General features: G+C 30.7%; 1 protein-coding gene and 1 pseudogene across 1 annotated transcript; one reads left to right on the forward strand and one right to left on the reverse strand.

Moving 5' to 3' along the window:
• Positions 1-3,815: 3,815 nt before the first annotated feature.
• Positions 3,816-6,460, forward strand: NRPE7 (RNA polymerase Rpb7-like, N-terminal domain-containing protein). The gene is made up of 2 exons (XM_079032191.1): positions 3,816-3,993; positions 5,686-6,460. Exon 2 carries the CDS (start codon positions 5,704-5,706, stop codon positions 6,232-6,234), a length of 531 nt encoding a protein of 176 aa, XP_078888317.1. The 5' UTR covers positions 3,816-3,993; positions 5,686-5,703; the 3' UTR covers positions 6,235-6,460.
• A 2,848-nt stretch (positions 6,461-9,308) lies between these two features.
• LOC145093943 (PRA1 family protein D pseudogene) lies at positions 9,309-10,200 on the reverse strand (annotated as a pseudogene).
• Positions 10,201-11,194: the final 994 nt, after the last annotated feature.

Below are 11,194 nucleotides of genomic sequence, written 5' to 3' on the forward strand. Positions count from 1 at the left end.
TAAAAATAATCAACGATTTGGATTTACCCAGCTATGAAATCACCTCTATCACCTACAATTTCACAAAATACAAAAGAGGTATGAGTTTGGCCCATTTCGGCCCACATCCAGCCCAACAGCATGTATCAATAAGTGTTTTTTTTTTTTTTTTTTTTTTTATGAAACTAGAGATAGCTAACAGCCACCTATGTCTCTTTTTATTTATTTATTTATTTATTTTTATAATTTTTGCGCCATCAGTTTGACTATCATTTGAACATTTTGACTACCATTCCTAACATTTGACTAATTTCAACATTTCTTTTAGAGCACCCGGTATGGGCTTCAACGAGAAGAAACGAGGGTGAGGTGGTACGGCTCAACGCCATCTTAACAAGGGGAACACCGCCTCCTAGCTCGTTGCATCTCGTCGGTTGAATCTCGTGGCCACGGAAACGAATTGAAATGGGAAAAAAAAGAACCGTTCCACCAATTAGGCTTTCTCTTTTTCTGCATTTCTTCACCTCAACGGCGTTGAGGAAATTGAACACCACCCTCAACAAAAAAAGTGGAGATTAAGAAAACTTTTGGTGCTTAGGTGGTCTTACCACCCCGTTGCCCATACCCATCACCCTTAGTATATATATCAAATTCAGATAAAAATCTATCAATGTTTTTTGATATTTTTTCCCACATTTTTTCTACTAAAATAGTATGAATTATACTTTCGCATTACATTTCTGTTCAAGAATAATTTAATGAAGATACATAAATAAAACACTAAAATAAAATATCTCAAATATTAAGAAAAAAACAGAGAAATTTAAATTAAACACTAACAAAAAATCTACAAATTTAAAATACAAGGCATCTTTCAAGATATTCAAGCGCCTTCGTGTGCAAAGTCAGCCTTATAACTTTGTATTATGTATTGCACCCTAACCGCGACCAAAATATCATCTTCATCTTCATCTTCATCCGAGAATTCATTGGGGGTATTGTGATAAATTTTGTTGAAAATTTGCAACTCTTTTGCTAAATTATTAAACTTGGTATTCACTTCTTTTTTTACTGATAGGCTCTAGGACCTAATTCATAGTGAAACATATTTATCAAGTGGACCAAAAGTGATCCTACCATCAAATGTTAGAGACAATTGACGATGATATCATCCTTAATGGTGATCCAAGAACGTATGACATCAATTTCCTTTTCTGCAATCCGTTGAAGGGGTATATTACGGACATTTTGAGCTATGAAAATAAAACTTGGTTCCTAAATCTAAAAAAAATACTTGAGACTTAAGGTTTATCTACAAGGGGAGACAAATAATTTATCCAATATTAAAAACGTGGGTTATAAACTAATAAATATATATTAAATATGACAAGAATATAAAAAAAAAAAAACAAATCTACAAATCATTAATATTAGAAATGTGTGTGTTAGAACTATTAATAATAATCAAATATGACAATAACATGGAAAATGTAACGAAATTTCAAGTCATTAATATTAAATATCTTATGTTATAAACTAAGAAAAATATATTAAGTATCACAATTTGATAGAAAAAAAATTGTACGAATCACTAATAGTAAATACAGTATCATGTGTTATAAATTAATAAACAAATAAATCATATATGTCAAAAAAAAATACAAGTCACTAATGCATGACTTATGCATCAGTGACTTGTTCATTATCTTCTAAAAAATGTGACTTGCGAGTTGGCCTCTATGGGATGAGATTTTCTCCTAGCCAACTAAAAATTTCTCCTTTGTTATCATTTTCGTGTTTTTTTACCAAATTTTATATATAAAATTATCCTAAATATATAAAACCCAATAAAATATGATCAAAACATGAAATAAATAGATAAATTAGAAGGTTTTCGGAACAATAATGTTTCTGATCCATTAGACAGAATAAAGATCATTGCTTAAAGCTAAAAGTGTGTAAATGATAATTATTTCTAAAATTTCAGGTTTATATACTTCCAAATCTCATCAAAAAATGACAAATAACAAGTGAGGCTAATGACCTAAGATTTGGGTGATTTGGGTGGCTATTTTTTTAAAAATACATTACTATTTGTTATTTTTTACGAAGTCATTAGAATATTTGATATACTTGTGATTTTCTCTACAAAAGTTTCATCAAATTTAATAGGCCTAGTAATTTTTTATCACTAATTATTCCATTAAACCCACTAAATTTTAACAAAACTTTTATTGTAACAAATTTAACTTGTTATTAGCATGTGAAAATGGTTCATATATATAAAATTATCAAATTTGTATTGTGTTGTTGATAAAATTACAATGAAAAGGTTAAACCATAATAATTAAAAGAATATAATAATTTTGATTTAATGTCTTAAAATACTTTTATAAAAAAAACATTTTGAAGTAATAAACAATACAACACTATAATAAAAATAAAGGAAATAGACTTAATAAGGTAATTAACTTTTTGGTTTGTTCACATCTGGATAATTATATTTTTTTTTACACATCTAGGTAACGAACTTTTTGGAAGTGTTCACATATGATTATTATGACCGGCTGTAGCAGGTTACATCCGGTCATAACCGGTCATAATGGTCATATGTGAACACTTCCAAAAAATCCGTTACCTAGATGTGTACAAAAAAGATAGTTACCCAGATGTGAACAAACCGGAAAGGTAAGAGTAAATTACATGAATGTTTCCTGTAGTTTGGGTAATTTGTGCGTTTGGTCCTTAACTTATTTTTTAACTTGGATGATCCATTCTGTTTATTTTTGTTGTGTGTTTGGTCCATGTTTTACCTCAAAAGACTATTGTGCCCCTTTTTTTAATGAATTTTCTTATTTAAGTATTTATTTTTTTATTTATTTTATAAAATTAATAGACCCCACATATTTATATCTCCTCACCCTAAACCTGAAACCACATTCGAGAAATTTAGGCTTGGTCCCACCAGTCTCCATTCCATTTGTCATCCTCTTCAACTTCTCTTTCCTTTCCATCTTTAAAGACATCAATGTTTTCACTATCCATTCTTTTTTCGGTCCTTCAACTCTGGCGAACCAACACCACAACCCTTCTATTGAGTTGTGGGGTTGGTTCGTCGGAGTTGAAGGACCAAAAAAATAAGGGATGATGAAGACGTCAATATCACCAAAGATGGAAAAGAAATAGAAGTTGATGATGATGATAGATGGGATGGTGACTAGTGGGACCCAACTTAAATTTCTCAAATGTGGTTTCAGGTTTAAGGTAAGGAGATGTAGATATGTGGGGTCTATTAATTTTTTTTTAAATATATAAAAAACAAATACATAAATAAGAAAAAAAATTAAAAAAAAAATTAAAAATGGCACAATAGTCTTTTGAGGTAAGATAAGGACCAAACGCACACAAAAAATAAACAATAGGGATCATCTGAGTTAAAAAATAAGTTAGAGACCAAACGCACAAATTACCCAAACTATATGGACCATTCGTGTAATTTACTCTTACATTTTCGATGTGTTCAAATCTAGGTAACAATTTTTTTTTTTTATACACATCTAGATAACGAACTTTTTGAAAGTGTTCACATATGACCATTCTGACCGGATGTAACCTGTTACAGCCGGTTATAATGGTTATATGTAAACACTCTCAAAAAATTCGTTAACTAGATGTGTAAAAAAAAAATAGTTACTTGAACAAATCAAAAAAGTAATTACCTTATTAATTCTATTTCCCTAAAAATAAAAAATACATTCAAATATAATCCTTTTGTTTTTTAAATAGTAAGGGAATATTGTATTATTGCGTAGTTCTGAAATACCAACTTGAACTGAATCCGTTTGCTGATTTCACTTTTATAAAATCGAAAACCCACTCATGCTCGTGACTCTGCAATAAACCCTCTACCAAACTCCACTTTCTAGCTTCGTGAACCCCAAAAAAACCCACGCGAAGGAGCCGATAAAGGGGAGCTACTGCTACAGTCTACATAGCAGTCACGAAACCCTTCTAGTAAGTATCATTCTCTCATCTTGATCTTTTGATTTCCAAATTTGGTACAACATTCTTGAGCAAGTTGTAAAATTAGGGCAAGTTTTGATTGTAATTTCTCCCGATTTTTTCATCTAGATTGAATCATTATATGTTTTCTTGTGTTTGATGTAGAAGAAATGCATGTACGCTTCATGTTCCATGTATATAAATCCCAATTGAATTTGTTTCTGGAACACCCTTATTCCGATCCTGATTCTGTTTTATAGGCGGATAATTAGGGATTTTGAGTTCGAAGATGTAATGTGTTGGTGTTCTAATCTCGTTAGGTTCATAGTTATTTGAATTAGGGTTTATTCGTGAATTTGGTTTATTCCTCTTTGTTTTCATAATCTTTTGAAAAAATCCTTTATTTTCCTTTTCATAATCTCCATTGATTGACCTCCATTATTTTTTTCATTCAAGGGTTTGGTAGTCAGGCTTAGCTGATTGTCTAATATATAATTTAAGGGTTTCCTTTTATTTAGGGTTAAATGCAAGAAATGTCAATCCATTTTCATTAGTATTTGTTTAATATTGCAGCCTACTTTCGTTTTTTTTTGTAAGTACTTTGGGAAATCTACCATGTTATAGCAATGTCATCGAAATACAAAGCACTTTTTACTACTATAATTGACTATTTTTTTCTAAATATAATGTCCTTATAAGAGAAAAACTATAGTAGAAAGAAATAAAACTAAGATGCTATAATAATGTGTTAAATAGAACTAAATGCTTTTGATTTGTTTTCTTGTTATACGAATGCCATCCAAATACAAAACAAATTTCACTCCTATAATTGAATAGATTCTTCAAATTACATCCCAATAATAAAAACTAGAGTAAATTACATATTTTGATCTCTCAGTGTAGCTGATTTTTTCAATTTTTGTCCCAAAAAATTTTCTATTGCAATTTTGGTCCTTATTTGAGGTTATTATTATGACTATTTTGGTCGTTGTTCCTAATAAAAAGACTATCTTTGGTCCTTGAGTATACCTGGTTTTTACAATTTTGGTTCCTATTCCACATAAAATAACTTTTTTTGCAATTTTGGTCCCAAAAGGTTTTCCCATGCAGTTTTGGTCCTTATCTGAGATTCTTATGATATTTTTGGTCTTTTAAAAAAAAAAAATAATAAATTGACTATCTTTGTTCCTTGAGTAGTATACTTGTTTTTTGCAATTTTGGTCCGAAAAATAGTGGTTTTACTTGTAACACAGACCAAAATTGCAAGAAAAAAACTTTTTGTAACCAAAACTGAAAAAATCAACAATACCTAGGGACCAAAAATGTAATTTTCTTCATCAATCTGAAAATAATTACAATTCTATTTCATCCATTTAACCCTAGTTTTCCTTATTTGAGATTCTTATGATATTTTTGGTCTATGTTTTAAATAAAATGACTATATTTGGTCCCTGAGTATACCTCTTTTTTGCAATTTTGGTCCCTATTCCAGATCAAATGACTATTTTTAGTCCCAGAGTATAGCTATGTTTGCAATTTTTGTCCCAAAAATAGTCTTTTTACTTACAACACATACCAAAAACGTTAAAAAACCTCAAATAATGACCAAAATTTGCAAGAAAAAACTTTCTATGACCAAAACTGAGAAAACCAGCTATACTCAGGGACCAAAATGTAATTTTCTTCATCAATCTGAAAATACAGGTTAAAAGATTTGAAAAAATGTTTCTCAAAGTACAACTAAACTGGAACGTGGTAATCCCAGCTGAAAGCCTAGACATCAAAGGGCTAATGTTACAAAAAGCCATTCTCATCCGCCTACTCGATGACTTCTCCACCAAAAGAGCCACCAAAGACCTGGGCTACCTCCTAGCGGTAACCACCCTGGACAAGATCGGAGAAGGCAAAGTCCGGGAACATTCCGGCGACGTTCTTTTTCCGGTGACCTTCACATGCCTCTCTTTCAAGGTGTTCAAAGGAGAGATTGTGGAAGGGGTTGTTCACAAGATCTTGAAACATGGTGTTTTCATGAGGTGTGGGCCCATTGAGAATCTTTATTTATCGAATCAAAAGATGAGTGATTACGAGTATCAGATTGGGGAAAGTCCGTGTTTTTTGAATATGAAAACGGGGTCGAGGATTGAGAAGGATGTGGGGTTGAGGTGTGTGGTGATTGGGGTGAAGTATATGGAAGCCATGAAGGAGATTCAAGCGGTTGTTGGGTTGGAAGGGGATTATTTGGGTCCGGTTTAGGAATAATTTGGTAAAATAAAGTTTAAGGATGATGTGGATGTGGATGTAATTTGGTAGGAAGGTTTGTTTGATTTGAAATGTATTGTTGTGGTACTTTGGATTTGGTGTAGGTTGTTTATAGGTTTGGTTCAAGTTTGGATCGGTATCAATTTGGACCATAAAGTAATTAGATGTTTTTGGTCCTTTTAATTTGGAAAATATAAATCTAAATTTTAAGTTTTGAAGAGGGTTAATGTCATACGATGGTTAAACTCTTTATTGTTAACCGAAAACCAGATTCAATCGACTAAAATCATTGGGTGGAGATGTTGGTTGACTTTGTGCTAATTTTTCTTCAACTATTACATCTTCAACCGATATCAATTTGAGGAGTGGCAGCGGTTCAACCGTGGTTTTGCCACCTGGACTCAGAACACCATCCCATGGGTGCGGTCAAGCGTGGTTTAGGCCGCATAGTGGCGAGAAACAGCCGAGTGATTTGATTTGTGTGTCCCTTTTGACCGTTTGATGGTCCTTTTGTTGAGAAATCTTCACTCCTCAAATTCCTTATTATTTTATCATCTTTTCTTCAAATCTTTTATTATATATATATATATATATATATATATATATATATATATATATATATATATATATATACAAAATCTTCACTCAAATTCGTTATTATTTTATCATCTTTTCTTCAATTTTTTTTAAAATGTCTTCTTTCAAAATGCTTACTAACAAAAAAACACCGGTTTTAAACACCACAATTCATATACCTTCATATGATCAAGCGATTTTTTCGCCTTCGTATTATCATTATGGCGGTATGCTTCCGTATTTTCCACAACGACCAACACAACCACAAACACAAACACTACCACAACCCGACTCAGATTTTTATTTTTAATTAATGAAATATTATCTTTTAAAAAAAGTAAAGATTTTATCCATTAAAAAAAATAAATAATAAATAAATAAACCTGAGTGTGACATCACTCATTACGCATGACGACAAACCACACTATTGTGGTAAAATGAAAAAGTGTAACATTATTCCCTCCAGCCTTATATTTCATGCTCTGTGTTTCATTGTTCTCTGCAACGACATATGACTAATAACTAATAGTGACAAAAAAAAATCCAAAACTATTGTATAAGTTTTATGGTTAGTAAATCACTAAGTCATGACAAACGTAATCTCATGATGTCAACATGGACCATGCAAAGTTTATAATTTCGTATTCGTTTATTTTACTAATGATGGGATATATGTAATAATGTAACTAACAAATAACTAGTATGATAATAAACAATGGTAATTGAATTGTTGTGTTTTAATAGTTTATAAAATATCATGTAGAGTTGTAGACACTTTGACAAAATTGGACTTTTTCTGTCGAAAAGCACTAGAATAGAAGAAGAAAAAAAAGGACTAGAAAATAGAAATTGGGGGTGGACTTGGGCCTAAATCAGTTAACTATTCCCATTGTTTACATGAAATTTTTTCTAAAACTGAAAACCAACAAGAAATTGATTTGATTGATCGTCATTTATAGGTTTACCTTAAAGTTAGTCATATTTTTCCTTTGTTTGTCTTTTTTTACATTCAAGGAGAAGTGACTTTGATTTCTATCTCCTCTACTCTATTCTTTTGTGATTTACGGGGCCTATTGTTGTTGCTTTTGATCGTGATTTTAAAAGTAATCTTTGTTCTTTTTGTCATTTCATTATTTAAGGGAGTTAAGGCCCTATTACATGGGAATGATTTTTTTTTTTTTGTCTTTCTTAAATAAAAAAGAAAATACTATTTCAGTTTTTCTTAGGGACATAAAAAAGATAGAAGCATGATTGGCTAAACTAGCTGCAAGTCCAATGACAAACATAAGAAACATTAATTAAACTATTAATTTTGGAGAATATTATCATAATTAAATGTAAAATTTATTAATTATAGAAAATATTCATAATTAATGTATTTCACATTTAATTATAGTAATATTTCTCATAATTAATGTTTCTTATGTGTGTCGCACATATTAGAAAATCTCTTTTATATATATGATTATATCTACTTTAATAAATAAAGATATTTTTATCATAAGTCACACTCTCATTCAATTTGTTAAATGTTATTTTTTGGTTATTTTGATTTTTTTTTCACATCTCATTTTATAGATTTTTCTTATTTTATTAAATTTCCACATAATATTTTAATGTAATAATTACAATAAATATAGTAATAAATTGATATCAATTTCATTAATAGACTTATCTTTTGATTTTAAAATTCTTAAATTTAAATGCATTAGTTTCTTTTGTTTATTTATTTAATTATTTTTTTAATTTAAAACATAAAAAAATATTTCAAATTTAATAATACATTATTTTTCTTATTTTCTTATAAATCAAAAGTTCTCAAATATTCAAACCTTTATATATTTTTTTTAAAATTAACCCATGTAATACTTGGCCTCGCAACTAGTTTTATATATATGAGTATTCCGCAAAAGTATTAAGAAATTTTCAAAACATATAAATACATAAAATTATTTATCTATAACACACATTTGGTTTAAATAAAAAAGTAATTAAGTCAATTTACAAAATTATAAATTTTATTTTTGTTAAAGGTTATTTGAAATAAATAGCTTTTGGATTTGAAATTTTTTATTTTAACTAAAACTAAAAACTTTTACCGTAAAAAAAATCGAATTTTTTTTAAAAAACTAAAAGCTAAAACCTCCTAAATCCTAAAAACTGCATTTGCTAATTCTGATTTTGTTATTTATTAACGTTGAAATGTTAAGAGTAAACAAGCAAGCAATTGCTGCAACAATTACATACATAAATGAAATTCCCTTAAGACATTTGTTAAGTCGAATTAATTTGTAGCAACTAGCAACCAATTATCTAAATTTGATTCTATTTTAAACATTGCATTAATCTACAGATAAAAATATTCTGAACTCGATTGAATACCTAAACCGATTTTGATTTTGATTTTGATTCTAAATTTTGAGTTTCAATGTCATGCGAATGCAGTAAATTGGCAACAAGAACACAAATTGGATCAAAATTCACAATCCACAAACAACAAATATGAGATCATATGTAACAAAAATAGCCATTGAAACAACATGACATGATCATCAAACAATCTACATGTATATAAAAATCGTAAGAGCAATGATCGAAGTATTGTTAGTAAAATCCAATTTGTTCTTCAACAATTCAATCAAACCTGCATGTAAGCTCCTTGTGAATCTCCATCTTCATCAACACCTGAAAGCAAAGCTCCATACGGCGATTCAGTATCATCAGGAGTCCTCAATATCGCGTGTAAGCTCACCAGAAGACCCGCGATCACAATCGAGAGAAATATGTTCCACCAAACTCCGGCAACAGCAACCGCCACGATCGTAATCACGATCAACGAAATCAGAACCAAACGATCGCCGAATTCGAAATCGAAAACGATTAACGGTTCGTCTCTGGCGAAGAAGAGGAAGATCCAACCGACGATGATGAACAAGAACACGATTGCGGCGATTGGGCGGAGAATTAGGGTTAAGATGAAGATGAGTAGGGAGATGATGGCGTAGTTGCCGCGGAAGGTGTAGAGGTTTTTCTGGAACCGGAGGGAGAGTTCGGGGAAGGAGAGAGGGAGGGTGAAGGAGGTGAGGAAGTCGTCGAACCATGGACGGATTGCGTGGCGGATTTCGGCGGTGGTGCTGTAGGTGTTGGTAGCGCCGGCGTCTGGTGTCATTGTGTGAGGGAAGGGGGATTGAATGGATAGGTAGTGATGGTGAGACTATGGGAATGGAAGACGTCAAAAGGTAAAGGAGAAGAGTAGTGTATTCTCCGTCGTTATCATGGGTTCCTCCGTCGTGAGTGGTGGAGCTGTCGGCTGTGAGGTCGGCTGGCGGTGGTAATATCTTTCTATTAATAAACAAAGTGGCGTGTGCGAATGACTCAAAGTCAACAAGCAAGCATTCTTGTTTGACGGGGTCTATTACAATATTAGACCACTTAAAGAATTAAACAAATTTTCATAGTTAAAATCATAATTATTAATTAATTGTTTTTAAAAAATTATTAAGTAAGAAAGGTGTGTGATTGTCATGTAATTTTATGTGAAATATTTGAAATTATTTTTTAAGATACATGAGATATTATTTATGTGTGAATTAATAAAAAAAAATTGATGTCATATAATGAAATATAAAATATAAAATTGATCATAAAATAAAAACCACAATCAATGAAGCAAATGAAAATTGGTATATGACAAATTACAAAATTAGGTTATTATAATAATGAAAGTAAAAAAGGGGTTATAAATGTACATAGAACAAAAGTTGAAGGTGTTACATATCTAAAAAAAAGAGTAAATCGGGTTGAGTGGAGAGATGTTTTTGAAACGAATCGCCTAAGAACACCAAAGATCACTTACGAAGACAAACAACGATAATGAAATAATAACAAATTAAAGATCGAGTGGAGAGATGTTTTTGGAAGACAACGAATGTTGTATAAATGGGTGACCAAGTCGAAGGTGCCTTTGAGCCGAAGAGCACGAACAACAGAGTCAAGAAAGACGGATTGTGAATTATGTGTCAGTGATGTTATTTTTTGGTAAGGTTAGCCTTGATTTCACACGTCGAAATGTTTTGTATTTTTAATTTTTGGTTTAGCCGATATATATTTTCTCATAGAAAACTATAATGTTGCATTTATCATAATCTTTTGTTAGGATCCGTGTCTGATATTTTTGCATAATTTTCTTGATTTTTATTTTATTAGGTGTTAGCTTTTCAAAAAAGTCATCTTTTGTGACCAAGCACATATTCTTCTATTGACAGGTAAACACAAAGTGAAAATTTTAAGAATCATTAAATAAGGAAGAAAATGATGGTGACAATGTATTTAGTCAATATAATAGTGATTCAAGTGAAAACATTGGTGAGGTAATTTA

Source organism: Lactuca serriola, chromosome 3 (assembly GCF_051521515.1).
Source record: "Lactuca serriola cultivar US96UC23 chromosome 3, Lser_US96UC23_V15, whole genome shotgun sequence".
Taxonomy (NCBI): domain Eukaryota; kingdom Viridiplantae; phylum Streptophyta; class Magnoliopsida; order Asterales; family Asteraceae; genus Lactuca; species Lactuca serriola.